This window comes from Chlorocebus sabaeus, chromosome 5, assembly GCF_047675955.1.
Source record: "Chlorocebus sabaeus isolate Y175 chromosome 5, mChlSab1.0.hap1, whole genome shotgun sequence".
Taxonomy (NCBI): Eukaryota; Metazoa; Chordata; class Mammalia; order Primates; family Cercopithecidae; genus Chlorocebus; species Chlorocebus sabaeus.
Window position 1 is genome coordinate 84,481,431 of NC_132908.1, and position 25,341 is coordinate 84,506,771.

Genomic DNA, 25,341 nt, shown 5'->3' on the forward strand with positions numbered 1-25,341 from the left:
AGGAATTTGGGTTTGGGGATTCTGGCAGTGACCAGAAGGCACTTTTTGACCACCAACAGTGTCTGTCCATCTTGGAAACTCACGAAGGAGTAGGCCCCTTTGCTTAGGGCTGCCAACCTCACACCAGAAGTAAAACAGCTTTTTCCAGCTCCATAGGCCAGAAAAGACCCTAAGAACTGTCCCCAGCACAGGGCTGTGGCTGCGACACCTCCCACACTCACCTTTTCCCGTGGCTGCTCTGGCCTCCGTCCACGCGTCTGACCAAGGGCACCGGGAGGTGAAGGCAGTGGGAAAACAACCCCCGTTCCTGTCCTTTGATTCTGTCCCAGCACACGGCACCGGCACAGCCCCAGCTTCCCCAGCCTGTCATCCTCCCGAGGCCAGTGGCACAGAAGCATGGCAGGCCCGGGACACACTCAGAGCTCCCAGAGCAAGCAGCAGGTCAAATGTCCTTTATCAACTGCGAGGCCTTCGAGGCCCAAAAGAGGTGCCCTGAGTCGCAAAGCACCTGCCCTTGGGGCAGCCAATGCCGCAGCCCTGGCTCCAGGCCCAGGTTGACTGGAGCGGAGCCTGGCACCAATCTGGGCGCCCCTGAGTGCAGTGTCCTGTCTGTCCCTGCATGACTCTCAGCCTGTCTGAGACGCCTCACAGAGAGACGCCCTGGCCTACCCCACAGGGAGGCCAGCCTGGAAGCGTCTCTGGAAAGTGAGCTTTGGCAGCTCGAGGAAGGGCAGTGGCCGACTCCTCCCTCGGTTAGCACAGCCTGGCCCCAGCTGGGGTTCGCTTTACGGCCCTGGGGCTTGTCCTGTTTCCTGCCAGGGGAGTGGGGCCCGAAGCTCCATCCCGTCCCCCAAAACCCAGACGTGGAAGCACTAACCCCGGTGTGGCTGTATGTGGACATGGGGCCTCTACAGATTAAGGGTAAGTGGGGTCCTCAGGGTGGGGTCTGATCTGACAGGATTCTCCTCCACACCAGAGGAGCCCCAGAGAGCCCGCTGTCCCACGAGGAAACACAGCAAGGGGGCGTCTAGGAGCCAGGAGGCTGAGCACCCGGCCCAGGTCTCTCACCGACTCTCCCCCCAGCCTCTGGTAGCAGGGCCTCAGCACCAGACCCTCTGAGGCTGAGACCCAGCCACCCAGGCCGGCTCCACTCTTGCTGTCACCCTCGGAGAAAGTGGCAGTCAGGGCGTGAGGTAAGGGGCCATTAGACCCTGCATGGCTGTGGCTCCTGTGCCGGGAATGCGGTCAGCCTGGCCTCCTCCCAGCAAGAGAGGACAGCCCATTTCCCAGGGGAAGACACTGAGGCTCAGACTCACCCTGGCCAAGGCAGGCGGCAAAACTAGAATCCCAAGACAGCTGCCCATCTAGCGCCTGCCCCTGCCCTCTCTCCGGGAGGGCACCCCGGAAGCCCGCAGTCCCAATCTGGGAGTCACAGCAGGCTGGGCTGAGCTCTGCTGGGGGCGCCTGAAAGCCCAGCTCGGGGTCCACACACACACTCAGGTGAAGCCAGGCCCAGAAGAAGGAACGGCTCTAAGCCACAGCCCAGGGGGGCCTCTCCATCCACCCCCCACGAGGTGACCCCTCCACACCCCAGAGCCGCAGACAGCCAAGGTGTGGGTGAAACGTTTTTCCCACCAGAACAGCCCAGCAGCTGGGCATGTGCTGTGACCACTGAGAAGACTGTCAGAAACACTGCCTGGGGGCCGGATGCCCCCACCCACAGGAAGGAGGGACCAAGACAAGGCCGCACACCCCCAGCCGGATGAGGGCCAGATGAGGGTGGCGGCACCTCTTCTTCCAGGAAGCTCCTCAGGACAGAGGGGGAGGGGCTCGGGGGGCTGCCTTCAGGGAAGCTCAGCAAAGCTCAGGGACCAGTCTGAGAAGAGATGTCCTCCAGGCCCGCACCCTCTCAGGACAGACTGTCCTGTCAGCCTTTCCCGTAACACACGAGAGCCCACATGAACCTCCCAGAGCAGACGGGCCCAGCGCTGTGCACCCTGGGAACAGGTGAGAGCCTTCTGCCAGCAGTGCTCGACCCTGCACACTGCGCCCAGGGTCACAGCGGCGGTGGGGAGGGACCTGCCCACCGTGGGCTCATGGCTGTGGGACCTGGGGCAGGGTACCCCACTTCTCTGGGTCTAAGGGGCCCCACTAGCTGAAGAACCAAAGGAAAACCATCATTTCAAAATTGTCATGTGACCACACAGAGGCAGTCCCCCCCTCCACAGCTCAGTGGCACACACGTATTTTCCGCCTGGGACACGGGACCATCCAGAAGTGCCCTACTCATGGGTGCGGGTCACATCTAGGGGTCTCAGCCACCGGGACCAGGGCCCAGTGGGTCACATCCAGGGGTCTCAGCCACCGGGACCAGGGCCCAGCAGGTCACATACAGGGGTCTCAGCCACCGGGACCCAGGGCCCAGCAGCCCAGCAAGGCCACTCAGTAGGGGTCTGAGCCCAACGCAGGGGAAGCATTTTCCTCTCCTGGGAACAGCAAGAGGCGTGTCACCCTGGCTGGCTGTGGCTTTCTTTCCTCTTTGTGGACACACTGAAAGGGCAAATCTTGCTCCAGGGAATAATGACCTCCAATAGTACAACATGGGAGGAGAAGGAAAAAAGTTTTTACGGAACCTTTTTTAAATCTGCCCAACTATCCAACGTGTAACTGCTCGAGGAGAGGTTAGTCTGTTCTGCCGCCGACTGCTGCAGCCTGAGCTGCAGTACAAAGCGTCCCATTGTGCCCTCCAAGAGGGACATGGTGCCACCGTTGGGCTCGGACAGCAGACAGCAGAGCCTGTGCACTCGCTCCCACCCTCCACCCTGCAGGCGAGGGCCCAGCCACCCTTCTCCTTAGGGAACAGCCTGAGCGTGGGCCTCATGGGACGGTGGGGCAGATCTGAAACCTAACTTGAGTACTGTCTCGCCTTTCAAAAAGGCTGGGACTAACTGCAGAACCTCGTGTGACACCTAAGCAGCAGTGGCTCCCCCAAGACGCAGAGGTGAGGGCTCCTGACCAGATTTGACCCCTGTCACTCACCCAGCTGCCCCTCCCAGCCCACATCTCAGGGAGGCCCAACCCCTCAGAAGGACTTTTCTGGTCTGCACCAGGGCCCTGCCTGTGCCCCACTGCGACTCTCCCATTCACCATTCACGTGCCTATGGCTCTCACGTCCCCCCACGAGCTCTGGATGCAAGGCCATATCTTCTTGGGACCTGGCATAGATGCAGCACACGGGACAGAAGACAGTTCTGCAGATGGCCAACTGGGAAGGGGTGATCACGAAGTTCCCTGACAAGGAGGAAACAGGCAAGAGGCTGTACGGTCGGCCAAGGGCCTCCGGGACACTAGGGCCAGTGCCTTTCCACAGGACAGAGCCCACCTGGGGGCCAAGAGCAGCAAGGAGGAGCCTTTTTCAGCTCTGATGGAGCAGGGCACCCAGGATGCAGGACAGGCAGGGACAGGTGCGTGGGCCAGGCCTGCTCTGCCAGATTTTCGCTGCATTCTCACTGACCAATCATTGCAAAATTGGGGCCGGAGTCTCTGGCTTGAAGTATCTGGGGGCTCTGCTGCCAGGTACCAGAGAGGGGAGGGGCAGCTGCCCAAGGGCTTTGGGCTTTGTGCCCTTGGGGGTTATAAAGCTCGACAACTGGGACAAAGGGATCAACACAATGTATCTTCTAAAAGCAAGGCATTCATCTGGTAACAAAATAAATATCTTGAAGCCAAACAGGAGACAGGAATTCTGCAGACGCTGCACTGTGTCAATTATGTATTCAAGTCGAACAAAAGGCTCTTTGCTCTCCCCACTGACATTTGTTTTTACAAAAATCACGTTCCCCTCCTAAATCTTTCCTGGCTACCTGATGAGCGCAGCCAAGCAAAGGCCTTCACGACGAAAGCACCCTTCCGTGCACACCTCCTGGGAGGCACAGGACCCTGCCGTGCACACCTCCTGGGAGGCACAGGACCCTGCCGTGCACACCTCCTGGGAGGCACAGGACCCTTCCGTGCACACCTCCTGGGAGGCACAGTATCCTTCCGTGCACACCTCCTGGGAGGCACAGTATCCTTCCGTGCACACCTCCTGGGAGGCACAGGACCCTTCCGTGCACACCTGGGAAGCACAGGGCCGATTTGTCTCCTGCCTGTAACATGTTACTCAGGCCCAACCACCTCCCTGGGCAACTTCTGAGTGCCCGGGAGCCATGGAATGAGCTAGTCTTGTTTTGAGTAAGGTGCTGGAACCTGAGGTCCCAGGAAGGTTCAGAATTGGGACTTCCCGCCAGCCCTGTCCTGCCAGCTCTTGGGTGGCTCTAGTACCCCCGGTGACTCTGAGAATCCCTGGTCAGACACATGCATGGGGGATGGGCTCGAGCTCCTGAAGGATTGACCTGGGCCACCTTCCAGAGCCACCTGAGAATCGGGTGAGACTTCCCCTCGATGAACGCCTGCCGCAGGCTTTGTACAGATGGATGTGTTTGATAAAGACAGTCTGGCCCCAGCACCTGGAGCTCGCCTCCCTGTCGTGAGGTCAGTACAGCCCAGCGCTGCATCCCCCTGCAGCCCCAGGTTACCTGCTTGGTGCAGAGACCCCTCCCCAGCTGTAGCCGGCCTTTGTCCCTAAGGCGAAGTGCCGTGTGTGGCCAGCAGGGGGCGCCGGGAGCAAGGCGGAGGCCCAGCTAAAGCTGCATGCTGGGTGCTGCTGGGCACCCGTTCAGTTCACAGCCCACCAGTGGCAGAGTGCACACAAGAGAGCAGCCCAGCCCTGAGGCAAGGCCCCATGCAGGAGGCAGCGTCCTCATGTCTGCTTGTTTTGGCCTGGCTGTGCATGGGCTGCAGGGCAGCTCACAGCTTGCTGGGTGGGGGCCTCCCTGCCTCCAGGAGCAAGGTCCCAGCCCTGTCCTCTGCAGCCCTGGGGTCCTACCTGCCTCCCCCACAGCCACGTGGGACCAGGCAGCCTCTCTGCAGCCATCAGCGACTCCAAGTCACCAGAGCCTGCATCCGCCAGGCACCCAGCGACAGCTCCACAGCTCCAGGGCTGGAGACATCTCCAGCTGAGGCTCTGGGAGAGAAGAGAATGAGGCCAGCTCCTAACTGCTCTGCTCCTAGGCTGGCTCCAACATGGATGGAGACAAACTCAGAAAGAACTGCCGACAGAGGCACCCATGCTGGACTCAAGCAACGGGGCCCTCCACTTCAACTGTAACCGACCACGGGTGGGATCCAGTGCCCAGGACAGTGTGTCTCAGGGTCTGTGACCACACAAATGGGAACTGCTTGTGAAACCCCAGCCCAACCTCACTGCGGAATGGCAGTGTGGAAAGGGTGGAGGCTCTGCAGGCAGACACAGGACACGGATCTATGGGGCGTGTGTTCAAGGGTCCAGAGACACCCAGCAAAAAATACCAATGGTGTCAGTCCATGTCAACAGAGAACGCAGGTGCAGGGGGCGGGGGCTGTTTCATACTCATTCTCTTTATTCCTCCCAGCAGCCCCAAGAGAAAGCAGCTGGGAAAAAGGCTCAGAGTCAGTGATTTGCCCAAGATCACACAGCACAAGAACAAAGCCTGGGCCAGCCAGTCTTAAAACCTGTGGGCCAGACTGCTCTCACTTGCTCCCGAATGCTGACAGTGGACACATCTGAGTGATGGGGTTACAAGGTTTGTTTTCCATGCTTATCTGATCTTCTTTAAAAAGCAGACAGAAACATGGAGACAATCCCACGCCTGCCCACGGAATGATGAATAAATCACAGCATGACCAGGAGCATGGCCCCGTCGGGGGAGGGTGGGGAGCGACAGCACACGGGACTCTGACAAACCCAGGGTGAGATGGCGCAAGGGAGGTCAGCTTGGCAGGCACGGCCCCTGCCGGGCCTGGAATGTCCCACATCCCCCCAGGGGAGGTTACAACACATCAGCTGGGCACTCAAGCCTCACAGACATCACAGCGTAAAAAAAGAATAACTGCCAGAGCCCCTCCCAGTGCTGGCCACACTGTCCCATGGGAGCACTCCTGTGTCCCCTCTGGGTAGGATTTCACTTGCTGGGTGATTTTCCCAGAGGGAAATCTCCACGTTGTACAGTACTTCAGAGATGCGGACTGGGACCTCATGCCCTGTGAAGGACACACAGCCTCGAGGGGCTGCCGGTGGGGCCTGGGGGACGTACTCACCCGTCCCGATCTGGACGAAGCCCAGCAGGATGATCAGGGCCAGGGCCAGGAGCTTGGCAGCGGCAAAGGCATCCTGGACCCGGGTAGCGGCCTTCACGCTGTAGCAGTTCACGGCCGTGAGCAGCACTGTGGAGACAAGAGGGTGGCAGTGAGTTTCACGGGCAGATGCCAGCTCTGGGGGAGGTCGGGATGTGACGACCCCAACCCTACCCCAGGGCCAGGGCTGGGTCCACCAAAAAAACAAGCTCCTTAAACAGCTCCAGTCCCCGTGCCAGACCCTAGGGCAGGTTCTGACTTTCCGGGACCTGTTTTGATAAACCAGGTGCCCCTCAAGGGTTGTAAGGGACCTTTCCTCACCCCCAACTGCCAACACCAGGCCACGGAGTCCCACCTATGGTCAGGGCCTTGAGTGGGGTCGCTGCCTCCAGAGACCCAGGTGAGCAAGGTGACCTGCCACTTGGAAGGTGTCCATTACACCTCTTTGCACCTACTTAGCACCCTGATGTGCCTGCCTGTGAGACCCCCCCGCACAGCCCGGCTGCCAGACTCCATGAGGGCGGGGCCCTTTCCTCAGAGAGGATCTTCTGTGGATTCCAACAGAAGCGGGTTGTCCCGCTATCCTGGAAACACCTGGCCAGTCACCTGGGGATGGCGGGGCACTGGCGCAGCCTGGGAGGGAACACAGGGGCCTGTGGTGAGCAGAGCTGACCCTGCTGCCCTATTGCTTTGGGGGCATACGATGAAACCCAAAATAGCACCATGTGCTTCAGAAGCCTGAGTGACTCCACACAGATGGCCGGGACCCCTGCCTGCCCCAGAAGGCGCTGAGACGTGCAGTCAGGCACGCTCAGACAGGTCTCCAGACACCAGCAAGTCCTCCTGGGTCCTATAAGGCACCCAGCTCTGAGCCGGAGAGTGAGTGTGTGTGTGTGTGTGTGTGTGTGTGTGTGTGTGTGTGTGTGTGTCGGGGGGTTCTGTTGCAATATGTGGGCAGGCTGAGCCGCTATTCAGGGATCTGTGAGCTGGTGGGGAAACAGCCACCCCCACAACTTAAAATGAAGTAAAAGCCTATTAGCCCCGAGGCACTGACTCCCCGACACCCTCACTGCCTGCTGCACCACCCTTCACCCCTCCGTGCCCACATGGTGATTCGTAGCTGTTAGGAGCTTGAAATCTGCCAGTGGGAACCTCTACACCCCAGAAGTGGGCAAAGGCCCGGCACGGGCCACCCGCACAGCGCGGCTCTCGCAGCCCTCTCGGCACCGCACTGCTCAGACTGTGGGAAGGTGAGAGCACCGGAAAGGCCGCAGGCTCTTGTCTCTTTCTCCATGGGAGTAACGCTCAGAAAGGTCTGGCCAGCCGAGGTCTTGGGGGCTCCAGTGGCTTTTCCCCAGCTGAACAAATCCTGTGGAATTTTAGAATTCCAGCAACAGACCCCAGGAAAGACATCCATGCTAACTAACTGATGACAGCAGCCAGCAAACATGGGAAACGTCCCGAGGTGCGGGACCGGCCGCCCGCCTGCCTCTCTCTCCAAAGTTAACCACCCCACTACAACTGTGGGGATGCCAGAGTGGAGATGGCTACCACACACCAGGAAAGTCTGGCTGAAAAATGTCTGAAAGTCAGTGTTTTTGCTGCTATTCCTAAAATAAAATACTTGAAATTCCCTTCCACTCCTCATCCAAAGAGAAGAGGTGAGGAGTGGGAAACCCCCCTTTTGCCAGGGCTCCCAGGGACATGGAGATGTCACCAGTCCAGAGTTCTCCAGTCTAACCCTCGGGGCTCAGCAGGGTTGGGTCAGTGGGTCTAGGCAAGTGGGTCTAGGCAGTTCCTTCTCTGCCGCACAGGGTGAGGGGGCAGGTCCTGACCTGACAGTCCCATTTCCTTATGGTGTGTGTGGGGGGGGGGGGGGGCGGGGGGGGGTGTGTCCGTAAAAGAAACTGGGCCTCAGGGACCTTGCAGGCAAGCCAGGGATTTCCGGATTTGCAAGAGGCCGGCTGATTGCATCACTCGCTCATTCATGCCGGGAGGGAGGCGGGAGTAGGTGTGGCCAAGCTGCACTCAGGCCTTTCCCCAAAAGGGACACGCGGCAGGCTGCCACCACTGAACTCCAGATGCCAGACAGGCGCTGCGGACACTGAGCACGGCCCCTGCGGCTATCATGTCTGCTAGGGGGTTGGGGGGTTCAGGAAAGGCAGCGATTTGCCCAGAAGTGCCCAACCAGCCATCAGGGCTGTCACCGTGGGTGGGACAGAGGCCAGGGCCCCCCTGCCAGCCTGACCCTGTCTGCCCAGATCCAACCCAGCTGCTCCCCAACCAAAAACAGTCCTGAGGGGCCGGCGGGTGCCACTGGATCATCTCCTGACATTAAAAATAACCACAGGGCAGACAGGCGGGCCTGCGTTTTGGAAGTCAGGTGGGGAGCAAAATGGCCACAGAACAAAGGGGACCTTATCATATTTATTCCTTTTATAACAAGAACATAAATTTTAATGTTCACTGATTCTGGGTGATGAGTAAGCAAAGGCTTCATTATTCTCCACAGTGTTCTTTCTTAAAGTTTTAAGATGAAATAAAATCTTAAATACATGAATTAATGTGGGTTCAGTACCTTTTGACCTTAAGGAAGCGAGGCAGTCATGGGAGAAGTCTGGGGTTTGAACCTCAGCCCCTGCTGGCACCTGCCCTCTCCCCAGCCTCAGTGTCCACACCACAGAGGGGCTGCTGGCCGCAACAGCAGCATACAGCAGGGAGACCGGCAGGGCTGTGCCCCGAGTCAGAGTGAGGAGGCTGAGCACACAGGGCCAGCCACCCCCAGATAAATGTGGCCACACCAGCCTGTGGGGACAGTTGGGCCAAGAGATAAAGGCCGTCCCGGGGATCCTGGGAGATCAAGCCTCGTGGCGTGGCTTGGCTTGATTGACAGGTAGCCGGGCAGGCTGAGCTGGGGACCCCTCCCAGTCTGGAGTGCTCTCTTCCTCGTCCTCACCTGGCTGGCTGGCAGGGGCTCCCAAAGAGCCGGGGTCCCTTGGGGGCAGTGCATTGGAGGGACCCCTGCCCTCCTCCTCCCTTCACCGGCGTCCCCACCACCCCCCAGGGCCATCTGAGTCACAGAAACATCCTCATCTTCAGGTGGGCCTTGACAGCAAGGTGAAGGAAGGACAGCCCCAGCCACACCCAGAGCCAGCGCCAGGGCCTCGGCCAGGACACCTGTCACAGTAAGGCCCAAGCCATGGTCCTGGTCCTGACTCAAAAGCCACTTCAGATGCCCTAAGGCTCATGCAGGAGAGACTGGGGACACAGCCAGCCCACTTCTCCTCAGGACTCTGGTGTGGGCACCAAGACCTCCCACTGCTCTCGCCACCTGCCCTGCTCAGAGCTGGGGCATCCTGGGGAGCTTGCCACCACCCGGCACGAGGTGGGGGACACCCCCACCCCCTGTGCCTCCCCATCTCTGGGGTGGGGCCCGCAGTGATACTGACCTCACAGACCGTGCAAGAAGGTGCCTGAACAGGGAGGGCCCACAGATGGGACAGGTGCCTACCGCAGGCTGATCCCCCAACCCCGCTCCCTCACACACCCACAACTTGTAAACCAAGAGGCTGCCTTCTCTTGGCCCCTGGCCGCTCCTCTCTCCCCTTGGGGAGGTGATTCTCTGAGGTGCCTGCCTCCCCTGCCTGATGCCCGTGAACGCTCACCTCTGTGGCAGCCGACCCTGCTCACCTCCCCTGATGCTGGCAGCTTGGTCTTCTGGCCCCAACTCTGTCCAGCTCCTGATAAAATCCTGCCACAGACACAGGGACGATCCCCCAGGGTCCAGTGTTGGAGGAGAGGGTAGGGGAAGGGCCAGTAACAGGCACGTTCAATGTGGAGAGCAGGTGGGACCTGTGGGCCCGGGCTGGGTGGGAACCCTGCAGGCCCCATGAACCCTCCCCACACAGACTAATGCCTGATTCTTTCAAGTAACAAACATGGACCAGGTACAGAGGTACAGGAGCATGCGTGGATAAGGCTCAGGACCAGCCACAGTGAAAATTATCTGTCGGCTCCAGAGGCCACTCCCTGGGCCGCCGGTCCTCACCTGCCCCCGAGCCGGACAGAGTAGTGAGTCCTGCAGGGCTCAGCACCTTGGCCGGTCTGTAATTGGGGGGCACCCAATGAACATGATCCTCCGGGACCCCTTCAAGTCCAAGCACAGCCACTGTGAGTGCCCCAGGCGGGCATCCGGCAGTCCCTTCTGTCATTTTCAGGCTCAACAGAAACAGGTGCTACTGCCAGGCCCCCAGGGACTGCCTCCAGGAGTCTTTTAAAGAGAGGGTGCGTTCTGAGCATGGTTTCAGAGTCTGTTGGTTTCAGAGACTATTCATACAAAGGGCCAACACTGGGGCTGGGGCAGAGATGGTCCAAGGCCTGCTTTATAGGCAAATGAGGACTGTATACCCAGAACTGCCTGCTGGAGACAGCACAGAGGAAGTGGCTGGCAGCTTCACCAGTTGCAGGAAGCCCACGCAGCCTGGTCCCCCAGGGTGCACCTGGCACAGCTGTTTGCCCTGGGCTGGAGAGCGGCAGCTGACCACTGCAACGACAGCTGGGCCGACACCAGGCACAGGTACCAGCCCAGCCCAGTCCCGCCTAGCGCAGCCTGCAGCCCCAGCCGAGCCAGCACCTGGTAACCCTGACAACCAGCCTCGGAGCCTGGGCCCCCCTCTGCAGCAAGCTGGGGTTCCTGCGACAGCTTCTTTGTCAGAATCCACTCGGTACATACAGGGCCCCAAACTTAGTGGGTGCCCAATAAACACGGGGCTTAGTAAAACCAGTACCTTCCTGCCTGGTCCCTTCAAGTCTAAACATCCTCTGCTCTGAGTGCAAACCTCCACCTTCTCCACTGGTAGACAGCCCCCACCATCTCCCACGTCATCCCCTAGGGAGGCTTGTCAAAGCAGTGCGGGGTGTGGGGGGTGGAGGGGTGGAGGGGTGGAAACCCAGAGCTTCTGATCAGGCAGGTGGGGGGAGAGGGAGAGGACACATCTGCACAGAACAAGGTCCCAGGGAGGCTGGCAGAGCGCCCCCAGCACAGGCAGGCGCTTTCCTGATGGACATGTCACCTCTGCTGGGCTCCAGAAAACGAATGTGTCTGACCCAGTGACCCCTGTCCTCACCCAAGGCCAACCTCACCTCAGAATGGGCTGGAATGCTGAGCCTGCCCATGTCGGCTCCAGATCCACCCACCTCCCCGCCATCGTTGGCCATGGAGAGGTCAAAGTGGTCCAGAGACCCCAAGGAAAACGATGCAGCTCCAGGGCAGGGAAGCAAAGGCAGCGTTTCCATTTTTTTTTTTTTTTTTTTTTTTTTGAGACAAAGTCTCGCTCCTGTCGCCCAGGCTGGAGTGCAATGGTGCAATCTTGGCTCGCAGCAACCTCCACCTCCTGAGTTCAAGCCATTCTCACCTGTTCAAGCAGCCTCTGCCTCCGGGATCAAGTGATTCTCCTGCCTCAGCAGCTGGGATTACAGACACCTGCCACCACGCCTGGCTAATTTTTGCATTTTTAGTAGAGACGAGGGTTCACCATGTTGGCCGGGCTGGTCTCGAACTCCTGACCTCAGGTGATGCGCCCACCTTGGCCTCCCAAAGTGTTGAGATTTCAGGCATGAGCCTGGCCGGGATGGTCTTAAAACGGCTCCAATTTTGATGCCCAGTCTCCGCAGAGCACAAGGCCCTGCTTTGGGCCAGGCCGGACATGTAGATGTCCCCAGGCGAGCAGAGAGACGGTCCCAAGGCCCTGGCCACACCTGTCTGCTCAGTGTTGAATCAGATTTCTGTGGAAACAAATTACTAACAACAGGCTGGTGTCACATTTTCAAATTCTGTCACCAGCCCTTGGACACATGTCTTTGTACTTTTTTCCATTTTTAACCGGGGCTGAGTTACGCCCAGACACACTGTCCTGCCTGGCACAGGGGTGGAGGTGTCAGCTGCTGTCCGGAATGGAGCTGACACATTTATTTTAAACAGGCCAGGAAGACGCAGATTTGGCAAGTTCTGAAATTTGCCTACACCCCAAGTCCCAGGGTAAGCAGGAGAACCTGAAAAGGGCAACTTCTCATTTGGTCAGGTTCTCCAGACACAAGCGTCCTGGTGGACATGGGTTTCCCAAGGGTCCTGACTCGAGACCACCAGGGCCAACAGGAAGGGCCACCCCTCCCTCTGAAACTCTGAAACCAGGCCACCCCGTGCTGAAATGCTGTGTGAATTCGGGCAAGTTCCTGTGCAGGGACTGAGCCTCCGTTTCCTGTTTCCAACAGACTGTAACACTGCCTCCTGCTGCATGGGCGAAATAGCTCGCGGTCATGCCTTATGGCGCCCCACGAAAGCATCACCATTAATCTGACCAGTCACCGCAGTGTGAGTATCTTCAGGGCACAGATGAAGCTGTGGGCACCAGCGATAAGGAGTTGCCACTGCTGGCTAAGTGCGGAGCCTCACACATCTGTGGCTCACTCCAAACCCTCTACAGCTCCAACAGTTATGCTAACAAGAAAAAGGAGTGAAAACCCGCTCCAGTCACACAGTATTGTGGAGGTGGAAGGATACTTGTGGCAGCCAATCCAACACCTCCATTTTATAGCTGGGGCAAACAGAGTTCAGAGAGGTTGTCCCACTTGCTGAAAGTCACACAGCAGTTCCTGGGTAGCGAAGTGAGGCCATCCAGGTCTCCTCAATCTCGCCCTCATGCTTCAGCCACTTGACTGGGCTTCTCAATGCCGGCTGTCAAAGAGAAGCACCAAACCCACGAGGGCTCCTGGCCAGCGTCCAGGCCAGTCTAACTCAACAGCAAGTGGAAGCAAATACCACACAATGAACTCGTTGAACAGACTCTGCGCTCAGGCTTAACCAGCGCACAGCCTGTACACTGACAGGCGATGCAGCTGTTCCAAATGGAGGCCAGGGCCTCTCCCCAATCCCAACGGGCTCTGCAGGTGCAGTGATGGAAGAATCCCTGGTGATGGGGAGCCCTCAGCTCTGAGCAGGGCCTGAAGCCATCTCAGGGCCTGCACCAGCCCAGACGCTGCTACACAAGTGCTCTAGGGCTCCTGCCCTGCCCTCCTCACCTGTCCCCTCACCTGTCAGGGATGTTTGATTCCTGGCTGGCCCCTCCCCTACCTGACCCCAGCCAAAGACCCAAGCCACCCCATGCTCCCAGCTCTGAAGCAAACGCCCAGAGAAGTTAAGCACCTGGCTCCAGGTCACACAGCTTGAGGGACTCAGAGCTCCAGGGACAGAGCCCGGGCCCTGCTCAGGCCTTCTGCAGAGACCCTCGGCTCTCCCAGTTGACTCAGCTCACAGGGCTCCTACATGGTACCAGGTGAAGACATGGCCCCAAAAACCCTCAGGCTCTGAAGCCACACATGTGAGCCGTGGGCAGAATCCGCATTGGCCGCCGGCAGCTCGAGAGCACAGGGACAAAGCTGGACGGGCCCCGGGGTCACCGTGGCCTTGGTTTTGTACCAGCTGCAGTTTGATCACGTACACCAGAAACAAAATTCTCAGCCCCCTAATTGACTGAATGGACCCCTCCTCTTGGCCAAAGGGATTCCAAAGTTACCTGTAAAACAAGTTCAGGTCATGAGGGGAAGAGGGATCACATATGCCTTGTTATACCCCTTCCCTCTGGAATTCAGGTACAGCTGACCAGCACTAATATTCAAACACAGATCTTGGCCTAGCTCAGCGGCTCATTCCTGTAATCCCAGCACTTTGGGAGGCTGAGGTGGGCAGATCACCAGGTCAGGAGTTGGAGACCAGCCTGACCAACATGGAGAAACCCCATCTCTACTAAAAATACAAAATGTAGCTGGTTGTGGCGGTGGCAGACACCTGTAATCCCAGCTACTTGGGAGGCTGAGGCAGGAGAATTGCTTAAACCCGGTTGCAGTGAGCCGAGATCATGCCACTGCACTCCAGCCAGGGTGACAAAAAAAAAAAAAAAAAGAAAAAGAAAAAGAAAAAAAAAATCTTGGTCTTCACAACCTCCTATCTTACCCAGATATTCCTTTCTATTGATTCCAGGTCTTTTAACTCTTTCAATCAATTGTGAATCAGAAAATCTTTTCCCAGGTGCGGTGGCTCTTGCCTGTAAGTAATCCCAGCACTTTGGGAGGCCGAGGGGGGTGGATCACGAGGTCAGGACATTGAGACTATCCTGGCTAATACGGTGAAACCCCGTCTCTACTAAAAGTACAAAAAATTAGCCAGGCGAGGTGGCGGGCGCCTGTAGTCCCAGCTACTTGGGAGGCTGAGGGAGGAGAATGGTGTGAACCCGGGGGGCGGAGCTTGCAGTGAGCTGAGATCCCGCCACTGCACTCCAGCCTGGGCGACACAGCAAGACTCTGTCTCAAAAACAAACAAATATATACACACACACATATATATATGTATACACACACACACATACGTATATACATATGTGTGTGTATATATACGTGTGCGTATATATATATATAAAGAAAAAAGAAATCTTTGAACCCACTTGTGACCAGGAAGCCCCTCCCCGCCTTGGAGTTGTCCGTCTTTCTGGGCAGAACCAACAAACACCTTTCATGTACTGACTGATGTCTGCCTGTAACTTCTGTCCCTGTACAATGTATGAATTCCAGCTGTGGCCCACCCCCTGAGGCACACGTCCTCAGGGCCTCCAGGCCTTGGTCCTCACAGTTGACTCAGGATACGTCTCTTCAAATATTTTACAGACTTTGGCTTTCTCGTTAACAAGCAGCTCACACATGTAGTGTCTCGGCAGTGACAGGTGCTGGCCCGTCCCGAGGTCAGGATGACTCAGCAGGGATCAGGTTTGTGGGCGTCACGCTCCAAGGCCCAAATGGGAGGTCGATGCTCGTTCCTCACATAGTGGGTAAACCCTAGGGCAGGGGAGGCGGGCAAAGCCAGAGAACGGCTCCCATCTGGGGCAGTCTGACAGACAGGGACGCAGAGAAAGAGACGCCTCCACGCTCTGGGAGGCACGCAGGTGCTGTGGCCACCCCGGAGGGTCTGCCTTCCAGAGGGAGAGTTCCGGACTCGGCCAGTACCAGGGAAGGAGACACTGGGGGGCCTTCCTGTCGGAACAGGGCAGTGAGGGGAAGGGGGTGCTGCCACAGGGCCTCCGGGGAGTGGACGGGCACACAGTAGCAATCTGCGTGCGTACACGTGTCCTGTCCCTGCAGACGGGCCAGGCAAGGCCTGCCCATGGCCAGCCATCCAGGTGAGGCTCCAGGGAGGGCCAGGCCTACTGCGAGGCAGAACCTGTGGCTGTGCAGGGTACCTGCCGTGAGTCTGGGAAGGATGGAGACGGGTGGACGAGCTGCGAAGGGGCCCCTAGGGGTGGCTGGGGAACACAGACGAGCCTCTGACCCACCTGTGTCCTAACCCGGGCCAACTGGGCCACCCAGTCTTGCTGACTGACACTTCCCCAGACCCCTGGCACCCACCACACTCCCCAGACGTGGCTGTGTGCTCCTCTATGCCCGATGACAAACAGTGGCCTCAGTGTAGAGGTGGGCACTGTGGCCCGTGGCTCCAGGCTCGCTCCTGCATCGGTTTCCACAGCTGTAAATTGGGGATGATCACTGTCTTCAAAGACTGGGGTGGAAAGTGGTGACAGGAGGTGAGAGTCCAAGCGTGTGCCCTGCCTTGAACACCACGCTCCGGGGGGTGACTCTCACCCTGACCTGGGCCCCTGGGGGCGTCTGCACAGCCCACCCTTCTGTGCGAAGGCGGCTGGTACACATTTCTGGGCAAGATTCTGCACATTTGGCTAGATTATGAAAGAAATCTGTGATCCAGGAAAAAAGGGTCAGAAGTGCCCGTTAGGCTTTCCTGCGTGGCTCAGGTCATGTGCTTCTATGAACTCCCCCGACGACCTTGCCCCGAATCCCGTGACGCAGCGTGACCTGCCCAGGCGCCAGCGGCACTTTCATGTCTGGCTGGGAAAGTCGGATTTCAGTGCTAATCACTTGCTGCCGCCTGCACTGAGCCCACGGCTTGAGCTCCGGGGCCCACCCAGCTCCTAAAACACGCAGAACCTTTGCTGGCTGAGCCAGGGCTCCAGCTGTGAGGGGTCAGGGGTGGAGGGGTGCAGGGATCCCAAAACCCAACCCGGGGCCAGGTTTACACAGGCTTGGACTGAGAAGTGGGGCTCCAGGCTCTGGATACCCCGGGGGGGACCCTGGAACAGGCCTGAACTGAGAAGCAGGGCTACAGGTTACAGGTGCTGGATACCTCGGGGCGGGGAGGGGGACGCTGGACACCCCAGGAGGCGGAGAGAGGCAGCCAGGCAGCCTGAAGACCCTGGGGCAAAACACACACAGGCCCCATCTGCTCTCTGGTCACTGTAACTGGCCCCCTGGCCTTTGATTCCGCTGACCACAGCTAAGCCCACAGCCATCGAAACCCACCCTTCACCCTCAGGGAGGGGCTCAGAGACAGTCGTGGCAATTCCTACTTCTACCCACAGCCCCCGGACCCTGGGCCTGTGCTGAGCGTGGGTGGGTGACGTCTCGCACCCAGAGCTCCAGATGAAGGGAAACCCTGGCTCCTCTCCGGCTCTTCCCTCCCTCTCTTTGTTCCCTTGCTCCTTCCTCCTTTTTGCCAGAGGAGGAGACAGTGAGGCTGAGGGCTACTCAAAGTGCACAGTGAGCAGAAGATGCAGGCACGTGGAGGGACGGTCACAGCCCGTGCGACTGGCACCTTCCCACACGGAGGCCTGGGATTCCCAGACACCTGGCACTGGGGCAAATCGCATTCCACAGCCAGAAACCGACTCGGCGGGGCCAGGTGGATTTCTCAAAGCTTTGGTTGCTTTTGGCTTGATGCTAGCTGGACAATGTCTCAGCTCACAGGTTCCTAAATGCACACCCGCCCACACCGATCTACTGACGAGTGACAGCCATGGGGAGGAGAGCCACCTCACTCCAGGGACCTTGGCATCGTCTCCCATGGGGCCAGGTGTTCCCGCAAGACTGATGGACGGCCTGCCCCTGCGTGACGGCACGCCTGGGACTGTCCCAGCAGACTCCCATCCTTCACCCAACTGGGACAGGGAAACAGGAGGGGGCTACTTCTGCTTTCAAGGCATGGAGGAGCTGTCTGCAGGCCACTTCTCTAACACCTATGCGCTTGGGGAAGTGACTGAGACTGAGCCAGGGCATCTTCTCCACGACCCGGTGAGTCCATCGGGCCCTCCTTCTGAGAGCACCTCCCTGGAGCTGGAAGCCCCTGAGGCCCAGAGCATCTTCTGAACCTGCGAGTTCTCACTTACTGAGAACTTGCCTGGGCCAGTGCCGGTCCACGGCTGTGGCCGGGACTTTGAGTAGATGCTACCCTACTCACTGTGCAGAGCCAGCTGGGGCCCAGGAAGGTCAGATAAACTGCCCAAACCAAATCCAAGCCCAGCCAGAATCTCAGCTACAGCCTGTACGCCTTCTGATAATAAAAACCCAGCATCGCTTGAATTTCCAGTACACGCTACCAAGTCTTAGAGAAGCAATAAATAACCCACACAACCCTCCTCTCATGCCAAGTTCCACACGGCCATCCGGAAAGAGACACATGGAGCTGTTCCTCTCGCCTTCATGATCAGTGAAAAGCGCACCCACACGAAGACACGGGTGAAAGGACCTCATCTCCTAACCAGACCGACAAGCAAGGGATTTTTCCCACTGTCACCGTCAGTGGGATGGTTCTAAGCACTGAGGCCAACCCATTTCACACGATTAGTTCACAAAAAGAAACTTTCTGTGGGACGTGCCTGGAGACCGAAAAGACAGCCAGCAAAACTGAGAGCCTTGTTCTCAAATCCATACCCTCTCCCAAGGCAGCCTCAGAGGCCCAAGGGCTGAGGATCCAGACCCAAAAGCCATTGTACCTTCTGTAGGATCAGGCTCAAGGAATAAGGGGGTAGAAGGTGCCCTTTCCCTTCCTAAGGAGAAAATTCTGGAACCCAACCTTACCTGTGATCATTTAAAAAAAAAAAAAAAAAGAAAAAAAATTCAGCCGGTTACGGTGGCTCATGCCTGTAATCCCAGCACTTTGGGAGGCCGAGGTGGGCGGATCACCTGAGGTCGGGAGTTCCAGACCAGCCTGGCCAACATGAAGCAACACTGTCTCTACTAAAAAATACAAAATTAGCCAGGCATGGTGGCGCACACTTGTAATCCCAGCTACTCAGGAGGCTGAGGCAGCAGAGTCGCTTGAACCCGGGAGGTGGAGGTTGCGGTAAGCCGATATTGCGCCACTGCACTCCAGCCTGGGCAAAAAGAGCAAAACTCTGTCTCAAAAAAAAAAAAAAAAAAAAAAAAAAAAATCACTTTCTATGGCTTTTCACTGCTCCAGGAGCAATGTCCACAGATCAAAGGCCCAGCCTCTCCTTCGCATCCTGGAACGCCCATCCTGCCCACCGGTGCGGGATCCAGGCTGCCCCCTGCACCTGGAACGCAGCTGCCGCTCCACCTGCAGATGCTGCCGCATGCACCTGTCAGAAGCCCCCTACAGGGCTGGGTCTTCCTTCCTGGGACATCCACTGTCCTTCTCCATGCTGAAGTTAGAATGACCTGAGAATTGGCGTGGAGTTCTACCAGTCTCAGACAAGCCCACCTCTGCGACCTCACTCCTTTTGAGGGGGCACCAGCTGCAGGGAGTCTGTCCCTTGCAGACCCCTGACCCGGCGACAGATGAATAAAGTACACGGACACATAGATACTCTGCTCGGCCAGTCCAGCTGGGGGTCCCAGCCGCTTACAGGCTCCCTGCTGAGTCCTGTAAACCTGTTGCTACTTGGCCCTGATCAGCTAGTCAGACTCGCATTTATTCGGTAAGATTACTCAAAAGCTGAGTCAACACCATTAGAGTATAATGGACATTGTGGACTTGCCACGTAAAAAGCACTTAAGCGTCCATGGTCTTAAGATTGTATGAGTAAACAAGATAGCTAGCTAAACTACTCTGCCTTTCTTTTAATACTATTTTTATTTGTTTAACTAAAGGTAAAGAGATCTGGCCGCCTTCAGCCAGCTCTTCTCAGTCTTCCAAGATTTGTGACTATTTCTATAACTATCTCTAATATTTTTCCCACCAGAATGACTGAACTCCAACACACCTCCTTCTCTCAGTAGGGTCTTCCTGTTCAGAGAACACAGCTTCTCCTTCTTGCCTTACACACAGGGGCAAGAATAGATTCACTCTTACAGAGAGCACATCCCTTTCTGTTACTGAAAATCACTCTCCAAAAAAAAAAGCAACACATACACACACATACACTCACCACACACACAGGTGGGTCAGAGAAAAACAAGTACAAACGGCTTAGGGACATGAGAAGTGGGGCCCTCACCTTTCCTGAAAGGGTTCCTATTAACAATAACCCTCACCTCTGGGTCAGAGAGGGCTGGCACTCTAGAGCCTACCTCCAGGTTTTATCTCCTGGGACCAAAAGGACTGCTGGAAAGCTATTTAAAATACTTTTAGGCCAGGCACGGCGGCTCACGCCTGTATCCCAGTACTTTGGGAGGCAGAGGTGGGTGGATCACCTGAGGTCAGGAGTTCAAGACAAGCCTGGCCAACATGGTGAAGCCCTATCTCTGCTAAAAATACAAAAAATTAGCTGGGCATGGTGGGCGCCTATAATCCCAGTTACTCGGGAGGCTGAGACAGGAGAGTCGCTTGAACCCAGGAGGCGGAGGTTGTAGTGAGCCAAGATCGCACCATTGTACTCCAGCCTGGGCAACAAGAGCAAAACTCCATCTCAAACAAAAAATAAAATAAAAATAAACAAATAAAAATACTTTTTAAAGCCCTATTACCACAAATTAAATCCAGGAACGTGTGATTCAGTACCGCCTCTTTGGAAGGCATATTAGCTGTTACATTAGAATCCACACCCAGCCGGGTGCGAGGGCTCATGCCTGTAATCTAAGATCGGGAGGTTGAGGCAGGAGAATCGCTTGAACCCAGGAAGCAGAGGTTGCAGTGAGATGGTGCCACTGCACTCCAGCCTGGGTGACAGAGAGACTCTGTCTCAAAACAAAAACAAAAACAAAAAACCAAAGACAACACACCCTTTTACCATTTGCACGAAGCTGGGAAACCACAAAAGCCCTCCACAGGTCTATGGGGGTGGTGTGGTGAGCACAGGGAAGACACAGGGAAGTCTTAGCAGCTAAAAAGCCAGAAGACGGTCTCTGCGTACTGCCTGGGAACATGGCAAGACCATTTTAGGCTTAAAAAAAAAAGGTGGAGAACAAGTTGTACACTACGATCTTTTAAATAAATAGGCCAGGGATATATTAGTAACAGAAGCAGCTCTGGAAATGTATACTGGCAGTCACAGAAACTCCAGGGCTGGGGGGTGGTAAAGGAAGAGAAATATGTCACCCAGGGCGGAGCTCAGTGGCACCACCTGGCTCGTTGATCTTGGCAAGATCAAGCAATTCTCCTACCTCAGCCTCCTGAGTAGCCGGGACTACAGGTGTGTGCCATCACACCCAGCTAATTTTGCTTTTTTTTTTTTTTTTTTTTTTTGAGACGGAGTCTCGCTCTGTTGCCCAGGCTGGAGTGCAGTGGCCGGATCTCAGCTCACTGCAAGCTCCACCTCCCGGGTTCACACCATTCTCCTGCCTCAGCCGCCCGAGTAGCTGGGACTACAGGCGCCGGCCACCAGGCCTGGCTAGTTTTTTTGTATTTTTTAGTAGAGACAGGGTTTCACTGTGTTAGCCAGGATGGTCTCGATCTCCTGACCTCGTGATCTCCCCATCTTGGCCTCCCAAAGCGCTGGGATTACAGGCTTGAGCCATCACATCCGGCTGCTTTTTTTTTTTTTTTTTTTGAGATGGAGTCTCACCTTGTTGTCCAGGCTGGAGTGCAGTGGCACGATCTCAGCTTACTGAACCTCCACCTCCTGGCTTCAAGTGATTCTCCTGCCTCAGCCTACTGAGTAGCTGGGATTACAGGCATCTGCCACAACGTCCAGCTAATTTTTTGTATTTTTAGTAGAGACGGGGTTTCACCATGTTGGACAGGGTGGTCTCGAACTCCTGACCTCAGGTGATCTGCCCGCCTCAGCCTCCCAAAGTGCTGGGATTACAGGCGTGAGCCACAGTGCCTGGCTGGTTTGAATTTTTAAATGATGATGAATTCATGTATGACTGATGTGTTTTTCATTAAAAAGAGAAAACTAGGCAGCACCATATCCTATGTCTCCTTCCTGGTGGCCAATGCAGCATTTCTCATGACTCACTCCTGGTACCAGTAGGAAGTCAGAGGCTCAGCACTCAGGAACTCATTTTTTGAGACAGGCTTGCTCTGTTACCCAGGTTGGAGTGCAGTGGCGGGATCTTGACTGATCTCCTGACCTTGGTAGGTCTGCCCTTCTCGGCCTCCCAAAGTGCTGGGATTACAGGTGTGGGCCTCCACACCCAGCCAACCAGGGATTCATTTTTAAAGTTAAGAGTGCAGGCTGTGTAAGCTATTATCCATGTCGTTACATTCTGGGCCGACATGTACCTAGGTGGGAGGGAGACTGAACTCGTGAAATTCTCCTAATGACAAAAAGAGAAACCAGAGTCATCCTTTACATCCACATCTCCAACGCCCAGCTGGAAGCCACAGGCTCTACCCACTCCTGTGCTGCTATGATTTGTCCTGGCTTTGACCTGCATAGTGGTGCGGCTGCTCTGCTCAGGGCCTCAGGGAAGCTTTTCAGACTCAGGGAAACCACACAGAGCCCAGCTGAGTCTTGCCCTCGGGGCATTCTCACATTTATGAATAAATGCCTCCCCCTCTCCCTTCCCCCCAAAGTACAGTGTGGCAGAAAACAGCGCCAACAGGTCCTGCCAGTCAGAAGTCACTCCAAGTAATTACACAGTCCCCTGATTTTGGCTCCAAACTATAAATTTAGTCCTTCCCACCTTGAATGTGTGCACACACTATCGAGATCCAGGCCCATCCTCAAATTAGCTGGCAGCTCTTAATGCAAATAAATCTAAGTTGGGATGGCCAGGGTTCCAACATAAACTTCAAAAGCAGGACCCTTCCAAGGCCATGGGATGAACCTGAGAATTGCCAAGACCTGCCTTCACACCCCACCCAGCCAAATCATGTGACATCTGGTACAAGTGATTTTCCCCCTGAAATCCCACAAGAAAACTGTTTTGAAAAGCAGTTCTCTCTGGCCTGGTGAAGAACACACCAGCACCGAGTCCACCAAAACAGCTGCCCCATGGCTGTTTCCCAGCGTAACCTGGGACTCGCACATCCATCCACTCCAAGACTGAATCTGCAGCCAAGCTCCCCTCTCTCACTACTGGGCAACCCTCGGGGGGATCCCTTAGCCTAAACCAGCACCAGTCACTGCCCGCATACGATTTTATTACTACTGTTTTCTTATGAGTCAGCCCTTGTCACTGACTCCTGACAAGCTGGTTGGTTTGGAGAGCAGAAATGAATGGGGTTTTTTTTTTAACTGCAATTTCCTTCTTACCAACCAGTCAGCAATCGGAGCTCTAACAGTAAATCGGTTGCTCAGTTACTCCACGTGGGTGCCACGCAAGAGGCTGGGAGTATTGCTCAGCGGGGCCAACGGGAGGCTGGCACTTGCCTGAATCGCGTAAGTGGGGGAATGGAATGCTCACCGAAGGGCAGGGCAAGGACCCTGCTGTCCCCTCACTGAAGATATTCTTAGCCCGTGGGAAGAAGTGTAAAAGAATGAATGAAAGAAACGCACGTGGTTTCTGGGACCAATGACCTTAGCCTAGAACTGCCGGGATGGTCCAGGGATGCAAAAATGTAGAGATGTGGGAGCCGGGGGAGTAGTGACGCAAGGATGCAGGGACCCAGGGACCCAGGGACTACGACCTCCCAACCCCGGCCCGCGCCCCGTACTCACGCACGCAGAGGCAGGCCACGAGCTTGGCTGCCTCCTCGGGCACCGGGCAGGTGGGGAAAAGCGGCTTGAGCAGGTAGGTGGCGAAGACCAGGGCCACGATGTACTGCGAGGAGGGCCGGATGATGAGCAGCTCGATCCAGAGCTTGAGGAAGGCGGGCAGCGAGCCGTAGACCTCCAGCATGTAGGCGTAGTCGCCGCCCGACTTGGAGATGGTGGTACCCAGCTCGGCGTAGCAGAGCGCGCCCACGATGGAGAAGACGCCGCACGCGGCCCACACCACCAGCGCCAGCCCCGGCGAGCCCGCTTCCTTGAGCACGCCCGTGGGCGTCACGAAGATGCCCGAGCCGATGATGGTGCCCACGATGATGGCCACGCCGTTGAGCAGCGTGATGTTCCGCTGCAGGGTCACGCCCTCGCCCTCGCCCGCCGGGCCCGCGCCGTCCGCGCTCTTGGCGCCCAGCATCTTCTCCCGCGCCTCTTCCTTCTCCTCGGCCGCCGGGGCCGCCAGCGCGCGCCGCTTCGGGCCCGTGCCCGCCATGCTCTCCGCGCCGGCCGGGCCTGGGAGACCCGGGAGCCGCAACCCAGCTCGGAGTGCGCGCGCCGCCCGCCGCCCGCCGCCCGCCGCTGCGTCAGGAGCCCCGCCCGCGCCGCCTTTTAGGCCCGGGCCCGCCGGCCCCGCCCACCGCCCGCGGCCCCGCCCCGCCCCGTAACCCGCCGCCAGGCCCCGCCCCGGCCCCGGCCCTCAGCCCCGCCCCCTCCGCCCGGCTCGGAGCACGTGCGTCGACCGGCCCAGCCTGGCGGGCTATTCCCAGGCCCGCGTAGTCCCCGGAGGCCCCAGCCCTCCTGCGCCGTGGAGACCCCGGCCTCGCGACCTCCCCGCCGACGCCCGCGTCGCCCCAGCCCGTCCTCCCGGGTGCGCCTGGGCGGGGCCTGGAGGTCACGGCGCGCCCCTTCACCTACTCGCCCGCAGCCTCGCGTCTAGCTTGGGAGCGGGCGGTGCACCAGGGCTGGCCTGAAGCCAAGGATGGGGTTTGGGGTACCCCCCAAAGCAAACCTAGGCTCCTGTCCCGGATGGGCCGAGGGGATAGAGCAGCCCCCACAACCAGCTCCTGGGGCACGGGGGAGGCATGAGAGGATGACCCGCGGGGAAGCTCCTGCAGCCTCCTTCCAGCCTGGGGGCTGCATCGGGGGGGCTGGTGAACCGCGAACTGAGAGGAGGGAAGAACCGAACCGAGGCCACCCAGTAATTCCCATTGTATCACAAAGGAGTCTTGCCAAAGACGGCGATCCGGTGCCCGCAGCTTTGAGAAGCGGTAATAACACAGGCTTTGGGAAGCCAGGAGTCTGCCTGAGCTCAATTTAATCAACAGAATGGGGGGGTTCCCCTGGAGCTATAAGACCCCACCCCCAAATGTAGCTGAGGAATTCAAAGGCAGACTTCAGTGTGAAGGGGCTTTAAAACTTGTTATCCCTGGGGAATGTGAGAGGCATCTCAGGTAAAAAGGGTTGAGAGTTAATTTCAGTTAGAGGAGCGAGAGCAGGGTGCCAAGGCTCTAGGCCTGGAAATGGGAAGGAATATAAATACTGCCCCCAGACTGACCAGACTGGTGAGCAGCCAAAGACCTGTTCAGAGGGTGTGGGTCAGGGAGGAAGCTTCCCGGGATCCCCCCCAACCCGGGGTTCCTTGGCATGTGTCCTAACGGCTCCTTGGAAGCTCACAGCGGCAGCAGCCTACAGGCATGTGGGGAGGCCTTGTTCTGCGTGAACGTTCACCCTCCCAGGGCAAACACACAAACTCCAGTTGCAGAGCTGGTTGTTCACAGCAAGACAGTCTGCTGGGCAGACTCCACAGAATTCCGAACAATAGCCATGGTGGAGGGGGGTCGGAGTCCCCGTCATGCTGGGACGTCTAACTGCAGCCAGGAATGTCCAGGCCCCACCCGGGGGAGGGGGCGGCTGAGGAATGCCAGGGCTTGTCATTCTGGACCTTGCTTGCCCCCCAGTATGGCGGGCATTCCTCTGCAGTGATAAAACCAAGCGAAAGCTCAGCAGTCCAGGCAGCCACAGGCAGGGAGCGCAGAGGTCACACAGATGCTAACTTCTAATGTGCCGTCCACATTGCTGGCTGGGGAAGGTGCAGAGAACCCTCCATCGCCTTGTTCTTACCACTGTGCCTGCAGAGGGAAGGAGACAGTACCACCATGGCTGGGCAAACTCACTGAGCACTCCC

The 25,341-nt window shown here is 57.3% G+C and overlaps 1 protein-coding gene across 2 annotated transcripts in view; it reads right to left on the bottom strand.

Annotated features, from left to right (window-relative positions):
• SLC7A5 (solute carrier family 7 member 5) overlaps positions 1-23,736 on the bottom strand; it is a 40,157-nt gene extending 16,421 nt beyond the window's left edge. For both annotated transcript variants that reach the window (XM_007994302.3, XM_007994303.3), the window contains exons 1-2: positions 23,112-23,736; positions 6,178-6,303 (exon numbers count right to left, since the gene is read on the bottom strand). In XM_007994302.3, coding sequence (XP_007992493.1) covers positions 6,178-6,303; positions 23,112-23,649 — 664 coding nt within the window. In that variant the 5' untranslated portion in view covers positions 23,650-23,736. The remainder of the gene's footprint in view (positions 1-6,177; positions 6,304-23,111) is intronic.
• Positions 23,737-25,341: the final 1,605 nt, after the last annotated feature.